Consider the following 20994-nt stretch of genomic DNA (forward strand, 5'->3'; position numbering starts at 1 on the left):
TTTTTTTTTTTTTTTTTTTTTTTTTTTTTTTAACTAGTTAATAGACAGCGTTGACTAAGAGTTTCGATATGGAGAGGTCTTTTGGTTTTATTATTTGCTCCCTTGTTAATATTGATTGCGTTGCTTGCTGTACAAAGTGTAACTAGCTAAAGTCCCTCAACGGTCTGGTTCAAAATACCCACGTACTCTTATTGCTACGACCAGCCCTCGACCCGTACTCCATATAAACTCCGTATATAAACTCGTCTCCACTGTAGTAGCGAAACCCACTTGGTCCGTCGGAAGGAAAAGCTTATCTGACAAGTGCCCCTTGTTCATAGCTATTGTCTGGTTGTGGTTACATGTTGAACGGCCGATGAAACTTGTGGTCTATCGTTGGAGAGCAGATACTGTGCTGGGCGAATGGTTTATACCAGGTTGCGATTGCGTGCCTGGAAAGTGTTTCTGATTGCTGGATCGGCGACGGTTATCATGTTTCTTTTTATAGACCGAAGTCTTTGGTTCCTGTGTACTCAACACAATGCGATTGTACAGCTGATATGATCTCTACTAGTATCATTCTAGGGTACAGACAATTCTTTAGAGATAATGCTCGAGCACAACGTAGCATAATTACCAATCAAGATGCACTAACTAAAGCATATTCCACTTTCGGCAGGATCAACAGGGTCCGACGGGTGACGTACGCCTTCCCATTCCAGCACAAACCTGCACGACAAAATCAAAACCTCCGAGCAGCTACTCGAGACCTTCTTTCAACCACCAACTCCTTCTCGTTCGCTTCGTGGAATATCTCTCGTTTACAAGTACTTATATATACCACGTCTTTCGTTGATCTATACGCTCTCCTACTTTTACTACTAATAATCCTATTTACATTCGTTTTTTTTTTTTTTTTTTTTTCTCTCTCTTTTCTCGGTTGGACCGTGCAGATTACTCGCATACAGTCAACCTAATCAGATAACCACGCACGTTTCGATCTGATCCTGCTGCCATCATGGCAAACAAGCAGCTGTACCCCGGTGACGACTACAGTCGATACGGCGGCGCAACTTCGCAATTCCCCAAGTTCGAGTTACCTGTGCAGCATACTACTGATCTTTCGTCGAGTGCGGACTACCCCCAAACCCCGGTCAACTCCAGACACCCTACAATCACTCCTTCAGCTACAGCCGGTGTGGCCGGTGGTGCGTTACCCCGGTACGATCCCCGTGGATGGTCGCTGCGGACGAAGTTGATTGTTGGTGGTGTTGCTGTGGTCGTTATCGTGGGTGTTGTTGTGGGAGCGGTCGTGGGGACGAAGAAGAACCGGTACCCGGACTATACGCCGTTGAAGTATAGGCTGGTGGATGATTACTCGGGGACGAGCTTCTTTGACAAGTTTGATTACTTCTCGGCGCAGGATCCGACGGATGGGTTTGTGCAGTATGTGCTTTGTGTGATTGGTTCCGTGTTGTGTGTTTGCTTGGCTAACGTTGTGGTAGGTATGTGGATCAGACGACGGCGCAGAATCTCAACTTGACGTATGCCACGGACGAGTCGGTTCTTGTGAAGGTGGATACCTCGAACACCTACGCGGCATCTGGTCGTCAGTCTGTGCGGATCGAGTCCAAGGCTCACTACAACGATGGGCTGTTTATCTTCGATATCACTCATACGCCTTACGGATGTGGTCTATGGCCGGCGCTTTGGCTGACGGACGGGTATAATTGGCCCACAAATGGTGAGGTCGACATCGTCGAGACCAATAACCTGGCTACGGAGGGGAATGCTGTAACGTTGCACAGTACCGCTGGGTGTAACATGAAGGTCAAGCGGAAGCAGACCGGAAAGCCCAATTACACGATTTGCGATAACAGTACGCATGGTAACGCTGGATGTGGAGTTCAGGCTGAGCCGCAGTCCTATGGCGAGTGGTTGAATGCCCTTGGTGGAGGGGTAAGCGCCCTGGAAGTACTAACTGATAATTCGACCTTGCTAACGTATTGGAAGGTGTACACCTTGGAGATGCGAAATGCAGGTATCCGGGCCTGGTTTTTCCCGCGGGATGGTATCCCAGACGACATCACCAACAGCACTCCGGATCCCTCGACATGGGGCACGGCATTGGCCGACTTTCCCAGCACAAACTGCGACATCCCTTCGCATTTCGCCAACCAAAGTATCATTGTTAACATCGATCTATGCGGTCAGCTCGGCGCCCAGCCCCAGTTTTACACGGAGCAATACAACTGCCCGGGCACCTGCGAGAATTTCGTGGCGCACAACGCGGCTAACTTTACTCAAGCGTATTGGGAGTTTAAGAGTTTCAAGGTTTATCAGGCGCAGTGATTGTTGTTTGTTAATTTGTCGGATTTGGCGTTCTTTGTTGCTTTCAATGAGTTTATGGGTGATGATTTTGGGTCTTGGGAACCTTGGGAAAATTATATAGGTACTTAATCGGTAATGCTTAGGATAGCTATAATTGATTTGGGCAAGGTTCTGGGAAAGCCTGTCTCAATTTCATTCGTGCAAAGGATTCCTTCGAATATGTAAGATTGTTTGGGGTCGTCTTTATCCCTGCTCGCGCCTCGAGTCTTTGTTTGCTACATTTGTCCGTGTAAGATGCAAGAACAGTCACAGTAACAATGAATCCATTTGTAAATCGACGATTTTCCCTAGTCTCTCACTGTTTCACGACTTCTTTCATATTCTTTGTACGGAATTTCCTATTTTAGTACATTAGGGCTGATAGCGCATAAATATTCCTCGACCGCCATCCCCTCGATTTACTCATCCTCTTTCTTCTTCTTCTTCTTCTTCTTCTTCTTCTTCTTCTTCTTCTTCTTCTTCTTCTTCTTCTTCATCATCATCATCATCTTCGACTCTTTTCTTCAGATATCCCGCCATGAAGAAGGTAAGTCAATACATTCCACACTCCAACCCTCATCTTCCTTCTACGCCATACTAATACCGTGATCACGAAACAGATATTCTCGAACGCCATTCTTGACTTCCTCACCCTATTCACGGATGGCATCGTTGCGGCTGCGATTGTTGGGGCGATGTCTTGATACCCTCATTTGTTGAACACAGATTGCCTGGTCTGCTTTGTTCTTTGGGGTTTTTTCTTCGATTCCCGCCTGTCTCTGGTCTGGGGTCACTGTTTTTTGTTGCTCTTGTTGATACAGAGTATAAGTTGACAAACAGGGCTTGCTTAGTGAGCTACGGTTCAAGACTGGTGGCCTTGAGCTCGGGGTAGAGGTCGGGTCGGGTCGGGTTTGGTATATACAGGATCGTGTGGTGCACTCTATCTCTGCATCGCTTGAGTTTGGTTGATGGAAATGGCTGACGTTGTTTATTTTCTAGTATACCGGCAGCAAGCTGCCTTGCCTTCTCGGTTATTATATATAAGAGCGTCTCAAACCTGTCCTTCTTCTTACGCTTAAATCCTCGTCCATCCTACCGAGGTATGTGTACAATACTCTGCTGACTCTATCTAAGCCCCGTTCTGCAATCTCCATATTAGATATCTGACGTCCTGCCTTTCTTCCTAGACACTTATTGCGAATATTCGAAAAAGGAATTGCTCTCCGTCCCGAACGGGTCTAGTCCTCGGTCATAGACAACTGGGGAAGATACCAAATAAGGAAGCCAGCTAACGGACCGCTGTGCCTTCGAACAACATTTTTCTCGGCCGTTTTGGAAGAGAACAATTGTATTTTCGCAATGTCTGCCAGCATATCTCCTCCCATGCAAATGGTGTTGGATATCTAGATTGGTGTTGAGTCGTGGCAATTAACTAATTGTTCTTTTATGAAACTAGAAATATAGACGCTGTGCCTAATTACTAGGCATGTTTGTACTATTGCTCAAAGCCAGCACGGCCTTAAGCTTACTGAACAAGCGCCTCGTGCAATTTCTGGCAGATGGAAGCAGGCAAGGGCTATACCCGTTCCCACGCAACCCGGTGGTCATATATACAAAGCAAGAGCCGCAGTACAGTGATTGAAACGATACTCTCCTGTCTGTTGTGTTTTGTCTTACCCTAAACAATATTCATCCTTGGTTCGTGAATGATATATACACCGTATGTCGTCAGCCCGGATGATATGTGGACGGAGCAAAGCTAACTGCTAATTACCAGTTCCCTCAATCAGCCCTTCTTGCAGAATTGGCTGTCAAAGCTGCTTCATATTGTATGCACATTTTAGTCTCGACGAACTTTTAGTTGGTTTGATCAACCAGGCCGACCGACCTCCTGGTATGGAAAATGACGCAGGAAGCCAGAGCGTGCATTGTCACTCCCATTCTTGCGCACTACTAACAGAGAAAACAGGCACTCTTACGCGCGTGGTCATGCTCTTCGACGGACAAACTATGATCTGTGTATCGGTGCGACTTCAAGGACCTCAAGTCTTCATGTTATTGTCTATAATCAACCCGCCGTCGCTCTCCAATACTCTCGCAAACTACCTGTTTCTTTCTGGTGCACTCGCTATTCTCAAAGTGATCCACATCCGGAGCGAAGAAAGCAAGGAATAAACAGGTATTGTCAAATATATGACATGAGCTGCGCTTTCTAGTCCTTGGAACCTCGTTTTTTTCCGTTTTGTGCCTTATATCTCATCATATTCTCTTTGAACTCCCCCCTGTGGGGGACCCAACGTTCGCAGTCTAAAGTCTAGTTTAGATCGTTCATCAACTCACACAGGGAATACGAAACGGTGTGATGACTGGTCAGTTGGCACCAGCGAACATTTCACGGCCGCACTTGGAGGAACTGCATTTGAAAAGAGTGCATAACCACTCAAGATCTTTCCGTTCTCATTCACAGATGTCGAAACACCCTCAGGATTATTCTCATATTCTTCCTTCTCAATTTGGTGTTTGTTTTATCATCGCTTAGCTAGCTAGTTTGGATAGTCAAAAAGGCTATCGAATAATAAGGGTTGAATATGGGGTTTATGTGGTCAATTAGCTCTGGGAGTTATGACTTTCGCAACAAAGTAGTATTCTGTGTCCATAACCCCGGCGAAAGATTGTCAACTACAACACCAAAAGTCAATTCCAGTCTCAGCGCATGGCTCTTTCATCACGTTCCTGTAAAGACCGATCATCATCCTCTTTCATCCGAATGTACATCCGCTTCCGTTTTGTTGGAATCCAACACAGTGTCATCCTATTGCCGGATTTAGGAGTTATTTCTGTACTTCGGAATTAGTGTTCTTATTGCCATTGATGACGCTACCAATTCGGTGTTGCGTACCTAGATGACCCCATCTCCGTGCCCGAAGATGTTCGGGCGAATTCTGTCTCGCTGTCCGAAGATTTTCGGAGTCCATGAACACCATCCCATGTATAAATTGACTGCCATGGCCACTCACTGGGGTCAAGCAGAATCGCAATCTACAGATCATTACATTCATCATGGCTACCAACGTCTCCTTCCTCTCCCGCAACCTGAAACTCGCCGGTCACCTCTACCATCCTCAGGCCAACGCACCCAACCGCAACGGTGCGGTCATTTCGTCATCTCCCATCCTTGGACTTTCATAAAGGAGCAGTCCCCCGCCAACTACGCTCGTGTCCTCTCCCAAGCCGGCTTCATCTGTCTTACATTCGATGCCGCTTACCAGGGTGAATCCGAGGGCGAACCACGCGCTCTCGAGGATCCCACCCAGCGCGTCGAGGACATCAAATCCGCCGTGACCTACCTAGTCAGCCAACAGGACGTCAACTCAGATCGTATTGGCGTTCTCGGTATCTGCGCCTCGGGCGGATACGCACCATTCACCACCCAGACAGACCTCCGCATCAAGGCATGCGCCACCGTTGCGGCCGTCTGCGCGGGAGCCATGGCTCGCAACGGCTTCGAAAAAAAAAAAAAAAACACCTCCACCCCAGAGATCCTCAAGATGCAGCTTGAAGGTGCCGCCGCGGATCGTAACAGCGACGTCACCAGCGACAAGGTTCCCATCGTGCATTTACTCCCCGAGAAACCCGAAGACGCGCCTGCCAACATGCCCAAGTCTTTCCGCGATTTGATGCAGTACTACCGCACCCCCAGGGCTCATCACCCCCGGGCGACCAACACCACCATTCCCCGTAGCTGGGACATCATGGCCAACTTTGACGCTTTTGCGTTTAACTCGATGATCAGTCCGCGACCGCTGCTGATGATCACGGGTACCAAGGCGGCGTCTAAGTGGCATAGCGAAGAGGGTGTGGCTAAGGCTAAGGAGCCTAAGGAATTCTTCGTCGTGGATGGGAAGACGCATGCCGATTTGTATGATCAGGTTGATGAGGCGGGAGCCAAGTGTGCGGAATTTTTTTGGCAAGAGCTTGACTGCATGAGCGCTATGACTATCACATTAGAATCGAGAATTTCAAGTTTATTGCTCCGTAATTCCCTCAGACTTCTTTCTGATTAGCGCGCCTTAGTAGAAATAGGGTTCCGGGCACCTTCCCTTTTCGGCAACCCTCTGAATTTTCTCCGTGGATGTTGTAGTACGTCTTTGAAATGGATCTCGATCCGATCTAGAAAGTCCAAGGCACTTGGTCTTTTACTTATTTTGTATTAGGGATTCACTAGTCTCGGGAGCCCCGTAGAAAAGAATATAGGGAGAATGTGGAGGCGGCTGAAAAAAAAAAAAATGCATGCGCGATGATGTGTCCGACATTCAACACGTATACAGCTACTCATCCTGTGAACTAAGCTGTTGCTATAATCAAAGGTGTTACTAATTTGGGCGTTGTCGGGATATGTACAAGCAAAATAATTAGGATCCAATTGCCATAAGCGATAGAATCACGACTTTTTGTAGGTTAAAATCTCCATAAACAAATGAAACAGGGTATACAACTTTTAATTCTCAATCACACTCCGCGGTAAATGTGTCGCGGAATGCCCCTCCTGTAAGCCTCCATTTAACGACATCTCATCACCACTACGGCTCCATTTCCCCGGTCCATCCTGTAGTTGTGTCAGGGGCATCTCCCCGTCCAAATCTTCGACGTTCCGCCGTTTGTGGAAGTTCAGACTTGAGCCGACAGACGGCCCTGTTTCCGATGTATAGTCCGCATTGCGGACTGAGCCAAATAGATTCGGGAAGAACGCTTTCAAGACCGGTCGCATCATGGGTATGCAGGCGTTGGTTACGGCCAGGGCGGGCTCAGCCACACTCCAAAATGCAGCCCAGATCATGGAGTATGGGAGATCGGTGAAGTCGACGGTGGTGAGGACGTGGATGCGGATTATGGTGATTGCCGAGATGCTGTTTCGTTAGCGCTAGTCGCAATGTGAAAAAAGGAGATAACGTACAAAAATCCCAGACCAAATATCATATACAACCCCAGTTTTGTTGCCGGAGACATTTGCAGTTTCCGAATGAAATGCACCGGGAGCAGCATGATCAACAGATCGGTCACCAGGTTGAAAGCGCCAATAGTGGAAAAGGCGACGTTCTGACTAGCACAATGCCCCTCGAGAGTCGGATCCCAGTTCTTCGCAAATGGCTGGCAGATTAGGAATATCTGCAGCATACTCCCGAGCCAGTATGATAAGGCGCATCCCATGCAGATCCAGGCGGCCAGCCGGAAAGCTTCCGTAACAAAGATGCGCAGGTAAAAGAAGAGGTAAGACAGTTTCGCGAGAACCATGGCGTTATAGTAGACGATTTGGTACACGATGAGCATCTGTTGGTCAGCGAAAATTCTATATCCCACATTGTCCCTTTCTGGTGGCTAACCTTGAGCATGAGAATGGTGTTTTGCATCGGAATCTCCGTCACATGCTCGCGCATCCCGACTCGGGCGTAGTGATAATGCATAGCCAACATCCCATATGTGTGCAGCTATTCATTCAGTCAGCAAACGCTCTGGACAAGTTCGACAAGGGTAAAGCTCCGTACCAACGACAAAACACAGCACACATCATCCCACCAGATGTGACTCTCACGGATCCTGCGCGAGATAAACCGCATCACCACCATTGTCGTCGCCAGCACAGCCAGCACCGTATTGGCGATGAGCTGGTCGCGCACAATCTCATTTTGAAAAACATTGTACAGCTGAGGTGCGGCCATTTTCTGGCCAAGATGCCGGGATGTAGGAGCAAATCCTCACGTATTCATATTTTTGACTTTGCTTCCAATGCAGAGTCTCGACCGACCGGCTGGGGGGGTATATAAGCCGCGACAAATGGGGATGCACCGTGCATCCCGGGATAAGCTCCTGCATCTGACAGCTGCCTCCCACAACGGTTTTTGTGGGTCAAGTTGCTTCTGAATGGTCCGGATGTATCAATGCTTCTGGTCCGGCCCAGTCCGTTGCTGGCTGGTGCGGCACCGGTGTCACGCTTAGATGCGATTTTATTATTAGGGACTGTACTTTGTTATAGCTAAATTCTGAATTTTCCTATTTCCCGTCCCTCGGTTGATGTATCAAATTTTCCTTTTTAAATTGGCAGTTGTCTCATTCATATCAATTGCTTTGTCTCGCTTGTTCGAATTGGCTGTGAAGCACTGCAATGTCCGAATACGACTTCATTATCATCGGCGCCGGCGTTGGGGGTCTTGTTCTGGCCTCACGTCTAAGCGAGGACGCAGACCGCTCCGTGCTCGTGCTCGAAGCAGGTCCCAATCGCATGGGAGATGCTCGCATTGAAACTCCGGGCCTGCTTGGGACCCTGTACGGTGATCCAGAGATTGACTGGGACTATATGAGTGAGCCGCAGGTACGCATTGCACCTACAGATCCAGCTTTTTTCGTGAACGGCAACTAATTGAATAGATCCATGCGAACAACAGACAAATCGGCCAACCCCGTGGCCGCGTTGTCGGAGGCTCCTCCGCAATCAACTTCGGCGTCATCATGTATCCATCGCGATCCAACTTCACGGCCTGGACTCAACTGGGCAATGAAGGCTGGGGACCGGACGAGATGGCACCGTATCTGCGCAAGTTCCACACCTACACACGGCCAAGCGACACGACCTCCTCTCTTCTGGGAGTCGACGAATACATGAAGACTGAGGCACAAGGTGTCGATGGTCCAGTGCCGGTGACTCTGCCCGATGTGTATGGCGAGCTCAATCAGGCCTGGAACGAGACATTTCACGAGCTGGGATGGAAGGCCAGTGGAGATCCAATCACTGGAGAGAACATCGGGGCGTTTACCAATCCGCTGACGGTGGATGGTAATGGGCGACGGGGATACGCGACGGCGTATTATACACCTGAGGTTGCGCAACGGCCAAACCTGCATTTGCGGGCCGAGACATTGGTGGAAAAGATCCTCCTTGATCAGTCGGGAGACACACCTAGAGCAACTGGTGTCCAGATCCGCACCAAGGATGGCAGCGAGTGTATCACTGCTCGTCGCGAAGTCATCCTGTCGGCTGGAAGTTTGAATTCGCCCCAGGTCCTGGAGCTGTCGGGCATTGGACAGGCAGACCTGCTTCAAAAGCAGGATATTCCGGTCGTTGTTGACCGTCCCGGTGTGGGGGAGAATCTGCAAGACCATGCACTGTCGGCGCTCAGCTTCCAAGTGGCCGACGGGCAGATTTCCGGCGATGTGTTGCGCGATCCAAACGTCGCACAGGCGCTGCTCAAGCTATACGAAGACACGCACAGCGGACCGATGTCCGGCATGCCGATTAGCATGGCCTACTTGCCGTCCGTGGACAACAACGGCGCATTATCTGCGGAAGCTGTACAAGAACTGGTGCAGAGTCATCAGGACCAAAACGCTTCCCCGGCGCTGCAAGAACAATACGACATTCTGCAGAAGAAACTACTCGACCACAAAACCCCAGACGTGCAGTACATGTTCCTTCCTGCCCAGCTACACATGAAACCCGGCGCGACGACCGTGCCAGATGTCCTGGCCAAGAACCTGCCAGAGAATTACATCAGTATCCTCGCCCTCCACAACAACCCCTTCTCGCGGGGCTCTGTGCATATCCGGTCATCCCGGATCGAGGACAAGCCGATCTACGATCCAAACTTCCTCTCGCATCCGCTCGATCTGGAGCTGATGGCGCGCCAAACGCAGTACTTCGATCGCATCGTGCAGACGGGGCCATTCGCCTCTTTACTCAAGGCAGATGTCCGAATTCCAGCACACGCGGTTGATTTGAGCGATCTCAACGCCGCAAAGGAAATGGTCAAGGAGCGATTGTTCACCTGCTTCCATCCATCGGGGTCGTGTGCTATGATGCCCGCTGACAAGGGGGGTGTTGTGGATAGCCGTTTGAGGGTCCACGGAACTAGTAACCTGCGTGTGGTTGACGCTAGTGTCTTTCCCCTGGAGCCATCCGGGAATATTCAAGCGACAACCTATGCATTGGCCGAAAGGGCGGCCGATTTGATTAAAGAGGATCATGCGGAGGCTGCTGCAGGGCTTTCTATAATCTCTGCATTCCTTCCGTCGTGCATCGTTAGTTAATAAACTTAATGTCGGGGTGCGTCTAGGGATACCAACACAGGGAGGAACTTATAGGTAATTGTGTCCATTTGTTTTGTTTTTATGTTACTATGCTATTGTGTTGTTTTATATAATATCCGTGTACAATAGCCATTGCAGTCTTCATAATTGAATTATGTCGAGGTTACAACTACAACTGCAACAATGCAACACAAAAACCATGGGTGGGCGCGTAATGGTCGGCCAGTATACAGCGGTCCCAGACAAACAGACTGTCAGATTTCAGGCACGTTGCACTGATCCAGAAATGATCCAGGGAATGTCGCGCGTTGTCCTGCCAGGGACATTCTTGCATGGAATGCTGACGTCGAGAGCTCCCCATCCCCCCCTCACAACATACACTCTTTGTCTTTTCACTCATACTCATTCGATCTTTCGTTCCATTGTTCTGTTCATTTGCTTCGTTTCAATAGTGTTATTGTTAGTTCAGGATAGTCATGCGCATATCATGGCTTCTTCTTCTCTCGACCGCGGTGGCGGTCGAACTGGACGTGGATGATCCAGGTATGTTCAAACATGAGGCAAAAGAAAAGAAGAGAAAAAGACTGACTTAACAGATTCGATCAAGTTGGCCTCCAGACAAGTCGCGACGAATATGCTCTCGTACTACACTGGTATGAACCCCGGCGACAATCCAGGAAACCTCCCAGACCCCTACTTCTGGTGGGAAGCCGGGGCGATGTTCGCATCGCTAGTCGATTATTGGTTCTATACCGGCGACGACACCTGGAACAACATCACGACGCAGGCTATTCTTTGGCAAGCCGGAGGCGAGGGGACATTCATGCCTGAGAACCAGACACGAACTGAAGGGAACGATGACCAGGGTTTCTGGGCTTTTGCAGCCATGTCCGCCGCGGAGCGCAACTATCCCAATCCACCGGACGACAAACCTGGGTGGTTGGCTATGGCGCAGGCTGTGTTCAATACCCAGGCAGCTCGTTGGGACACAGAGAGCTGTTCCGGAGGGTTGAAATGGCAAATATTCACTTTCAACAACGGATACGATTATAAAAACACCATCTCGAACGGATGCTTCTTCAACCTGGCTGCGCGTTTAGCCAAATACACCGGCAACCAAACATATGCCGACTGGGCGGACCGTATCTGGGACTGGACCAAGAGCGTGGGTTTCATGACGGACGAATATCAGTTCTGGGACGGGGCCGATGATCGACAAAACTGTTCGGAATTCAACCGCATTGAGTGGACGTACAACTCGGGAGTGTATCTCCTAGGTGCAGCGACAATGTTCAATTTCACCGAAGGCAATCCCCTCTGGAAAGAACGAACCCAGAATATCCTCAACGCTACAACGGCCGCCTTCTTCACCGATTCGGTCATGTACGAACGCGCCTGTGAACCTGTCGGCACTTGTCAGGTTGACCAGCGCGGTTTCAAAGGTTACACGGCGCGCTGGATGGCCTCTTCGACTCAGATGGCTCCCTTCACATATGATCTTGTAATGCCTCTTCTGCGCGCATCAGCTGAAGCAGCTGCGGAAACGTGCACGGGTGGAGATGACGGTCTAGCCTGCGGGCAGAAATGGGTGACCAGGAAATGGGAGGGGGAGGAAGATGTTGGACTGCAAATGGCAGCGCTCGAAGTCATCCAGTCGAATCTGATCACTCGCGTTGATCCCCCAGTGACCAACGAGCACGGCGGAACAAGTAAAGGCAACCCCGGTGGTGGGTCACCGCCACCAGAACCGAAGCCTTCCAGTCTGACAATGAGTATCACGACGAAGGACAGAGCTGGGGCGGGCGTGCTTACGGGGGTAGTTACTTTAATGGTGATTGGTTCGACAGGGTGGCTTATCTGGGATTAATGTTTTATTGTCTTTGTTAATATGTTTAATAATGTTCTTTCAGCCTTGTATAGACCAGAAAATGGTATAGGCTCAGATATCCGCAACGGGAGATACTTCGATGTATAGCCACCCCGCAAGCTCTTGTCCTGCAGTAGCTCCGGATATACGGTCCAATTCTCAACGAGATGAACGGGGAGAATGAGGGGAAGCGGACTAATTCCGCGTAGAGATCGGTATAAATCTGTCCGACTTCTTTGCCTGTCGCCGTCATGTCTGCAGCTTTCGGTATCCCGACAAAATGGTCGCGACAAACGTCACCAAGCCCTCTCCATTGCATACTATCCCAGTGGTTCCCACGCACTGCAAGGCCGGTGTCGTGGTTAATGAAGGCCCTAATTTCGAAGTCCGTGTCGAAACCGTCCCCGTTCCGACCCCCGGCCCTGACGAGATCCTCATCCGCCTCAATGCCACTGGTCTTTGCTCCTCTGATTTGCACCTGATGGCGGCCGATCTGGATACTCCACCAATGTCAGCATTTGGCGTCCGCTCCGCAGGTCATGAAGGCGCTGGTATCGTCGCCCAGGTTGGCGCCAACGTCAAGACCTTCCAAGTCGGTGATCGCGCCGGTATCAAGCCCATCCTCGACACTTGCAACAACTGCGACCTCTGCTGGGATGACAAGGAGACATACTGCTCTGGTGCAGTCCTAACCGGTCTGGCTGCTGTCGGGACGTACCAACAGTTTATCGTCTCACCCGCACGGTACGCCTCTCCTATCCCAGACCGTGTCCCCGACGAAGTAGCCGCCCCCATCATGTGCAGCGCTAGTACCGTATACCGGTCCCTGCGCGAGTCGGGTCTCAGACCAGGCAATTGGGCCGTGTTCCCCGGTGGCGGTGGGGGCGTGGGGATCCAAGGCGTGCAGATGGCCAAGGCGATGGGCATCCGGCCAATCGTGGTGGACACGGGCTCAGCGAAGCGGACACTAGCATTGGAGATGGGAGCAGAGGCATTTGTCGACTTCCGCGAAACGAGTGACCCCGCGAAGGCAGTTATCGATGTGGCTGACCGCATCGGGGCCCATGGTGTCTTCGTAACTGCGCCGGCCGCTTATAAGACAGCCGTGTCGTATATAGGCACACGCGTTGGGGCGATAGTAATGTGCATTGGACTGGCACCATCGGGCACAATATTCATCGGGGAGGACCCAAACACGTTCGTCTTCCGCAACCTGACGGTCAAAGGCACGCTGGTTGGGAGTCGTCGCGACACGGCGGCCGCGTTGGATTTTGCTCGACGGGGAATGTTGAAGACGATTTGCGAGGTATATCCATTGGATCGATTTCCAGAGGCTGTGGAAAGACTGCGAAAAGGGGATGTAGCTGGACGAATTGTGGTGGACTTCAACAGTTGAGCTGATGGGGCGGTGGTGTTAGCGAGTAGTAGCTAGGCGATACCTTCTTCAAATGGAAGTTACTTACACTCTACAACCACTTTGCGCACCCATAACACATTATACCTGCAGTATCCAGGCTGTCAATAGCTTGTCCACAGTGCAAAGATGTCCTTACCTGGCAATGGGTAACCTCGCTGGGCAACGGGTATCGTCTCGGACTCATGACCAAAAAAGAAGGCGATCATCTGCAACCGCTTGGCCACCGCATGAGATGCAACGGTCAACTTTGTTCGCGGTTTCTTGAAGCTGAGAAATGAGCGAGAAGATGATAGAGGAAGCACAACGACTCACCCGACTAAGACCATCAATAACTACAACTACGGCTCTCGCAACAAGAACACCAACACCAATACCGGCAACACCAAGTCCTCCCTCGATATATTACGATGTCATAGAGGATACGGACGCCGACAGCATTCTTTCTCGTCTGTATGATATGTGATTGCTGATTCTGGTTTTGGGGAGGATCGCAAACGCCCTCGAACGCATTGCACAGAATGGTGAACAGCAGCAGGTGTCTCAGAAGGACGAACTATACTGAGGTCTTTTTGGTAGTGTCTTTTTGCTTGGGCGTGTTGCTTTTGCCGGTGTTTGTGTTTTAGTCTTCTTTGGTTTTGGTCTACTGTCTTAATCTTGAGACCCTATTTTCAAGCCATCGGATTAGGCAGGCGCTTGTGTCTTCTTTCGTGTTGTCTTCGCCCGCCACGCTCGTATAGCTCAGTTATAGACGCAACCCTTGACTCTGTGCTGATAAAACTTCGCGTATTTCAAGTGACTTACAAAGCATCAATAATAGAAATCTCTGTAGGCATATATCCCTTTGTGCTCAAACAGAATGCCTGCTCTTCTTGCAGTTACACGGATTGTTCCAAGTGGATCATTTCTTTATGCGATGAGCTATAAGTATGGCCATGCCACCCGCCTGTAATCTAGTTCTCTACATCAATCTATCACTTTTTGCTTTCCATAATCCATCAAATGTGTAGCCTCTAGCATCGTACTTTTCCATACCCCGTCTTTTTTTCTATATATACTTCCGGCAACGTGATATATCTCGCCGCTCCTCGGATATATACAATATAGCCAATATCGCAAGTGAATAAGCTGCTCTCTTTTTTTATTCCCCTTCGTTTGAAGAGCTGACTATTACCAGTGAATCCACAACAGTTGTTAAGATAACTGTTACCTATATTTCCTCGTCTCAATGTAACGTGTCGACCTCTTTGAACCTTTTCACCGATCTGTCTAACATAATCCTGCTCGAATTAGGTCCCTGTCTTGGATATGTTCAAGCATAAATGGTGAACCTGATAGTACAGGTCACAAGAGCATGCTTATACCTATAACAGATCAGCAGAGGGAGAGACAAAGCTGGTGTGGGAGCAAGTTCAACGCTTCTTTAGGGCCTTGAAGACCCGCCTCAAAAGTTATTTCAGTTGTGGATGACCTCCTTCAGAGACATTTCCATTGTCTTCATCTGCTACGTTGCCCTTCTTTTTCTCTCACAATGGCACCAAAGCATAGTGAAGATTGTGGCTGAATCAGGGCTGGTGTCCCTTTGCAAAGCGCAACCGCTGCGACTTCCGCCATGACGAGAACAAGAGGAATTCTCGCCACAATGTTCTAGTACTCGAAATAAAGATAAGTCCATAATCCCGTGCCACTACCACACCAATGAGGTTTGTATCAAAAAGAGAGAAGAGTGCCCGCACAATCATAACGCGGAGCTCAGAGGACGACCATCTCAGAGAGGATGGTTTGCCAACCCTCCTGGTGGTAAGTTTTAGTTTCGTCTCTCTATCTGCTTAGCTACCAGTAATGTGGCATTGACACTTTACAGTTCCAAAATTCACCTGTCACCGGTGCCACACAAATGAGATCCCCTGGCTTTTCAAAGTGCTCTCTGGCTGCTGCTGTCACGGAGCATGGGCGCTCTCTAGCTGTATAGCATGTCTGCTTGCTTTGGCCTGTTTGCGGTAGGGCGTTCACTGAGCATAAACGCTCGCTAGCTGTATAGCATGTTTGATTGCTTTGTCCTGTTTGGAGTAGGGCAACAACCCCTCGCGCACACACTAGATAGTCTGTCGCCAGCAGGCCCCGCCTGTTTCCTTTCTCTCCTCATGTTAGAATTTCATCAGTGTGACGGCCCAACGCTGCATCAACAGCCGATATAGACAAACGACACTAACACGTCAAATGAGCCGTACAAGCAATCAAGGCAAATACGGGCATTAGCCCTGTCGCACAATGACTACGAAACCCCTTTATCATATAGATAGCTTTCCTTTTTCTTTCTTCCTCTCTCCAGATTCGATATTCTCGTTGATGGCTACAATAGTTTAGATAGGAGTTTAGTTCGTTAATATCTACTATTCCAAGCCCGTGACAATCAGATAGTCTACCAATATATTTGTATTGCTTGAGACCGTCACAGCTGTCATAGATTTTGCAATGGTATGTTTCCCTAACACTGCAGGAAGTTAGTAGTCAGTGGTTAACATCAACTACATTGCCTTTCAATTGTCTACCATTTGACTTTCCCAGTGTGTCCTGTATCTGGATGTAATCAGCCCATTTACTACTTGGTCAATTTCAAAACATAAAGGCAATTGGGCTCATAACTATATGTCAACTTGCATCCCAAGCCACAGCGTTCTGACCGCCTCGGTTGATGAGATCGTGCCTATTCTAACCCAATTTAGCTGAGCCCGAAACAAGATTCCCGGTACAGAGCAGTGTTAACTTGGTGGTTTATACAAAGGATTTTTACTCAGCATATGGTAAAACCCGGGTCTGGACCAGGGACGAGCTGGTTTCACTACTGAAGAGCAGCGATCCTTGATGATACGAAGACGTGGTTTCCCAATGTTGATTTTGGTTTATTGTTCGATCATCAAGTTCACTTTTGCAATGGAGAGAGTACCAGCTTGAGTTCAATTCTCTGTTGGGGCTGTGTGATGACCTGGACCTCCTCCTGTCGTCTGGGCGCTGCCCTAGGCGCGAAAATAAAAACAAATCTCTAGCTTTACTTTTGCAATAAAATACTAGTCTTGTATTCCTTGTTCGATCAAGTTGATAAACAATTCGGCAAACTCAAATAGCTCCGAACTGTCACAGATTTCATGACTAGTTCGCAGATACTACTCCCGAAACTCCTTCCACAGTTCCTTTCCGAGGCGAGGATAAAATAGATAATTGTGCCAGTAGGTATGACGGACTTGGCCATTATAGCCCCCAATACTCTTCGCCTCTCCTGCCGTCAAGAGGGATGTTTTTTTTTTTTTTTTTTTTTTTTTTCCCGGTTCAGAGCTTTATGGCTCAAAGGTATTATTAAGTAGCGGTGACTTTAGTTATAACATACAGGCATCCACGGAGAATGTCTTATAGTCATTCTCAACTTGGGTCTTTAGATACAATCATTTGCACCAACTCTCAACATTCCAACATGCTCGGAATAAGAGCTTCTTCTGCAGATTTTCTTCTATATTCCATTGCTAAGCCAGGTTTCCTTAGCTCTCATTTCCAAAAGGTTCTATCAGATATCTGGTTCCGCGCTTGGAGCAGAGGAACTGCATTTCCCTCGAATGCGTCGCAATGGACATGCTGCCAGTAGCGACTATGGCCTATGTATGGTCCTTCTCATGATGCTTGAGAATGAGAAGTGGGCTTGCTTTGAGCGCTGTCAAAGGTTGCACCCACGGAAAGAGCTCCCAGTGAGTCAACTGAATCATCCCCCGTGGAGAAGGACCTGCATGGCGTGGACTGGTATAGTCGACCTATGCCCTTATTTCTCTGACAATACATGATAGAACACGATTTGTGGAATATCTGAAAGCGCCACAAAGTGATAAACCTAACTCGAATTTGATTAACAAGGGCCTGTTGAAGAGAAATGGACAGTACCTTTCACATCAGTGTACAACTTACCCACACGTTCAGATTGGTATGCAACTTTCTCTTACAAACAGTGAGCAACTGACTACGGCTACTCGGTATTAAGCACCGAACTTTCTACATCCATGGAGAAAAATGGATGACCAGATGCGTCTATGCTGCTCACAGACATGGTTGTCAGCCTTGATGCCTCGAGCCATGTCCCCCTGGAACTGTTATACATGCCATGTACGACTGATGCGTATGTCGGATCTCCGAACCGCAAAGCTGATGGTAGTGCACGTCGACCGATTCTTAAGGCGAGCGGAAGGCTTTGGTGACTTGAAGTCCAACGGCCTGTCTAGTTAGAAAACAGTGGTTTTACCAGTGCCGAGATTTGAGAGATTATATTCGGACCTGATCTTGCTGGTTATATATGCGGTTTAAAATGTACCTAATGGCTTTAGCTCTCTTAATCTATTCGTTGTTTGTCTGCGCAAAGAAAATGAAAAAGAAAATGCAAAAAAAAAATGGACTCGCGGGGAATCGAACCCCGGACCACCCCCATGCTAAGGGGGTATTATACCACTAAACCACAAGCCCATTTGTTGAGATGAACAGCCACTATTAGATTTTATTAGTTAGACTGCACTACATCAAGACCACTCATAGTCACCCCATGGTTTCCCTCCAGTCTCTTTCGCCAATTCCTCCAATCGCTTCCATTTCCACACGCTCTCGCCTAGATTAACACCTTCATTACTATTCCCCAGTCCCTGCGTAGTATGCTCAATCTTTCTCTCGCCCATCAGGAACCGCAAGAACTTCGCCGGATCGGTAGACGAGGTATCCTTTGTCGTTCCGGTCTTGTACTCGTTCAGGTCGACCTCACTCACTTCGATCTTCCCAGCACCAGCCTGTTCCATTATCTGGGCAACCTCTGCGATACTCCGCGTATCACCGCCGATATGCACCTTCTCCGGGATCTGGTCAAGAGGCTTCGCAGCCAACTGTGCAACTGATCTCCCCACGTCGTCCAACGCCGTGAACGACACAGGACTCTTCGAAGATCCAACGCTCTCATACTTCCCATACTTGGTGTTCAGACCAAACCACGGCCCAATACTATCCTCCAGGAACAAACCACAGAATACCCGACACACCTTCACGTTAGGAACAATCTCCCGCGCCAGGGCATCATGCTTCTTCTTGTTGCCCCATTCGCCATGCGGAAAGTCATGCACATAGTGATCGGCCCCAAACTCTGACGGGAAATACACTTGAACGTCCGATCCGGGGAGAGCGCGGAGGAGTTTCTCTTTAAAGTCGTGGCCGGTTGCGCCGACAGCGTTGACGAGGATCTGCACGCCGTCCAACGCGGACTGGGGATTTTTCTCGTCGTATTGTCGGAAAATCACTTTTTTGTGGGACTTGTACTTCGCCAATGGAGACGAGCTGCCTTGTTCGCTTCGCGAGAGGAGAATAATTCGGGAAAAGGCATCTTGGAACGGCGGGGAGAGGAAAGCGGCCGCGATATGCTGGCCCAGATGGCCGGCAGCTCCAGCAATTGCGACGGAGGGTGTCATTGCGATTCTGTAATAGATTTTATTGGGAAGCTCTCTTTTACTGCATTTAGGCTACGATGGCTCCAAGGCAACTTATATACAACATGGCAGCATTTGGAATGTTTGATCCAGTGTCAAACATGACGCAATTCCCCGCTGATAAGCATGTTTGTGGTGTTTGTATTATTTGCACGTTGGTATCGGCTGTGTAGACGGCAGTTCAATGGCACTGTTGCAGTGGCAATGAATAATGAATTGGAAGGAAGATGCCTGGTAGAGTGTGGATCAGGCTATGGCAAGGAACGGCATCGACGATACTATTGTATTCTGTGTCTGTGTAGATGGATGAGGGTGGATCTCCTCTATCCGGCAGAGCGCGGGCCAATCAGGAGCGGGGCATATTGGAGCCTGAGGCTCTCTTAAAGGATCCAGAGTCACTGCAGATACAACATCAAACACCTCTGCAGCTCCCAAATCCCAATGATGTCCGTTCAACCAGGACAGACATTGGTCCAAGGGATGAACTACCTGGTTGTCCCTTTGCAGACCAAGGCTTAGCATGGGATCAGATCAAATCTTATTTCCCTCAGAAACCCATTGACTCTCTATGATGGGCCTGGGAGAGCACATGCCAACTTTCAACATAACGCCATACACCATCGCAGGCCAAAAGAAACAGTCAACAAAGCCTTTTTTCCTGAATGTGTTTGTCCCCATTAGAAGGACCCTCCCATCAGTGGGCAATCTCTCTATTTCTTGTTTAATCAGAAGGTCCGCATCATAGATCTCTCCCAAGGCACAATGAATGTCGATGAACCACGCAAAAGCTTGTGCCAAGTCAATGAGAGAACTTAGTGAACCACATGCAATTATAGCCGCTTTCTCCTTTTCTAAGCCATGTAGCCTCACGGACAGATGGCGGAGATCTCCTCCGCTGGGATAGTCTCATACGAAGTTCCAGAATCCAGCGCGGCTTGGAGAACATGTAATAAATCTTTCCCAGTTGTTAAATACTCTTGCATGTACCCTTCACACGAAGCTAACTGTACATCAGCCTCGCCCCCACTGAAACCGGCTATTGCAGCAAGGCGCTATCCGTCTTCGTACTTGGTATTGCTTTATTGCACCTCCCACTCAGCGTTAACTTCAATTCTATGCCCATGGTATTCCAGGGGCTTTTCTTTTTGTTTGCAAGCAAAAGGTGATATGCTGCTGAAGCTCTGCTAACCCTTCTCCGGGGTTAATCACCACATCGGCACATCCTCTGGTAGCTTTCCTTTTGGTTGAATGTCATCCACACATTGCTTCTCCGAGAGCCACTCCTCATGGCGGCCAAATTTCTCGAGCGAGTCAAGCCAACCGAAAGGCTTGCATGGTCTTGATATTTACAATATCACATTGCACAATAAGGACCGCACTGTAAGAAGATGCCACTCGAAGTACGCTGACTGGGATTAATTTACCTTGAAAACACGGTGAAGACTCTTGTGGTGCTTGAGTGATTTTCCTACGCGAAGACCTGAATTTATGCATGTATGTGTGCTAATAGGAGTTCAACAATTGATGATAAGCAGAACAACATCTTAGTGGTGGTTGTACGCTGCTTGCACCGTTCATGAGCATGCTAACTGGGGACTGGTTGAATGATTGTGTTGTTATTTTTTATTTCTAAAAATATGATGCCCTAGTAAGCCCTTTAGAATTAATCTAACAGGCTTTCGGCATTCGCTATAGCAGAAGTTATTCGTGACCAATTGTGGACTGACGATGATTGTATAAATGAGGGAAGAATAAAATATATCTGCTCTGGCCCTCATGGTCAT

At 48.8% G+C, this 20994-nt stretch overlaps 7 protein-coding genes and 1 non-coding gene across 8 annotated transcripts; 5 read left to right on the forward strand and 3 right to left on the reverse strand.

Moving 5' to 3' along the window:
* Positions 1 to 882: 882 nt before the first annotated feature.
* On the forward strand, positions 883 to 2512 carry ASPGLDRAFT_62203 (glycoside hydrolase family 16 protein). Its single transcript, XM_022548517.1, has 3 exons — positions 883 to 1425; positions 1485 to 1938; positions 1993 to 2512. The coding sequence occupies exons 1-3, from the start codon at positions 998 to 1000 to the stop codon at positions 2329 to 2331; spliced, it is 1221 nt and encodes a 406-aa protein (XP_022395580.1). The 5' UTR covers positions 883 to 997; the 3' UTR covers positions 2332 to 2512.
* A 2881-nt stretch (positions 2513 to 5393) lies between these two features.
* ASPGLDRAFT_77933 (alpha/beta hydrolase) lies at positions 5394 to 6388 on the forward strand (the record flags this gene model as incomplete). The annotated part of the gene is made up of 3 exons (XM_022549932.1): positions 5394 to 5502; positions 5541 to 6298; positions 6358 to 6388. The coding sequence occupies exons 1-3, from the start codon at positions 5410 to 5412 to the stop codon at positions 6386 to 6388; spliced, it is 882 nt and encodes a 293-aa protein (XP_022395581.1). The 5' UTR covers positions 5394 to 5409.
* A 315-nt stretch (positions 6389 to 6703) lies between these two features.
* On the reverse strand, positions 6704 to 8079 carry ASPGLDRAFT_159961 (uncharacterized protein). The gene is made up of 4 exons (XM_022542449.1): positions 7893 to 8079; positions 7731 to 7835; positions 7304 to 7677; positions 6704 to 7256 (listed from the first exon to the last, which is right to left on the reverse strand). Exons 1-4 carry the CDS (start codon positions 8064 to 8066, stop codon positions 6848 to 6850), a joined length of 1062 nt encoding a protein of 353 aa, XP_022395582.1. The 5' UTR covers positions 8067 to 8079; the 3' UTR covers positions 6704 to 6847.
* Positions 8080 to 8509: 430 nt separating this feature from the next.
* ASPGLDRAFT_40390 (GMC family oxidoreductase) lies at positions 8510 to 10428 on the forward strand (the record flags this gene model as incomplete). Its single annotated transcript, XM_022545215.1, has 2 exons — positions 8510 to 8716; positions 8773 to 10428. The coding sequence occupies 2 exons, from the start codon at positions 8510 to 8512 to the stop codon at positions 10426 to 10428; spliced, it is 1863 nt and encodes a 620-aa protein (XP_022395583.1).
* Positions 10429 to 11041: 613 nt separating this feature from the next.
* ASPGLDRAFT_53202 (glycoside hydrolase family 76 protein) lies at positions 11042 to 12413 on the forward strand. Its single transcript, XM_022547923.1, has one exon. It carries the CDS (start codon positions 11063 to 11065, stop codon positions 12293 to 12295), a length of 1233 nt encoding a protein of 410 aa, XP_022395584.1. The 5' UTR covers positions 11042 to 11062; the 3' UTR covers positions 12296 to 12413.
* Positions 12414 to 12445: 32 nt separating this feature from the next.
* ASPGLDRAFT_181823 (zinc-dependent alcohol dehydrogenase) lies at positions 12446 to 13691 on the forward strand (the record flags this gene model as incomplete). The annotated part of the gene is made up of 1 exon (XM_022543005.1): positions 12446 to 13691. Exon 1 carries the CDS (start codon positions 12576 to 12578, stop codon positions 13689 to 13691), a length of 1116 nt encoding a protein of 371 aa, XP_022395585.1. The 5' UTR covers positions 12446 to 12575.
* A 4446-nt stretch (positions 13692 to 18137) lies between these two features.
* On the reverse strand, positions 18138 to 18209 carry ASPGLDRAFT_t176. Its single transcript has one exon. It is a non-coding gene; the product is annotated as a tRNA-Ala (tRNA).
* On the reverse strand, positions 18142 to 19224 carry ASPGLDRAFT_53204 (isoflavone reductase family protein; the record flags this gene model as incomplete). Its single annotated transcript, XM_022547924.1, has 1 exon — positions 18142 to 19224. A coding segment is annotated over one exon (780 nt), but the record flags the coding sequence as incomplete, so codon positions are not given.
* Between the last annotated feature and the right edge of the window lie 1770 nt (positions 19225 to 20994).

This window comes from Aspergillus glaucus (assembly GCF_001890805.1).
Source record: "Aspergillus glaucus CBS 516.65 unplaced genomic scaffold ASPGLscaffold_38, whole genome shotgun sequence".
NCBI lineage: Eukaryota > Fungi > Ascomycota > Eurotiomycetes > Eurotiales > Aspergillaceae > Aspergillus > Aspergillus glaucus.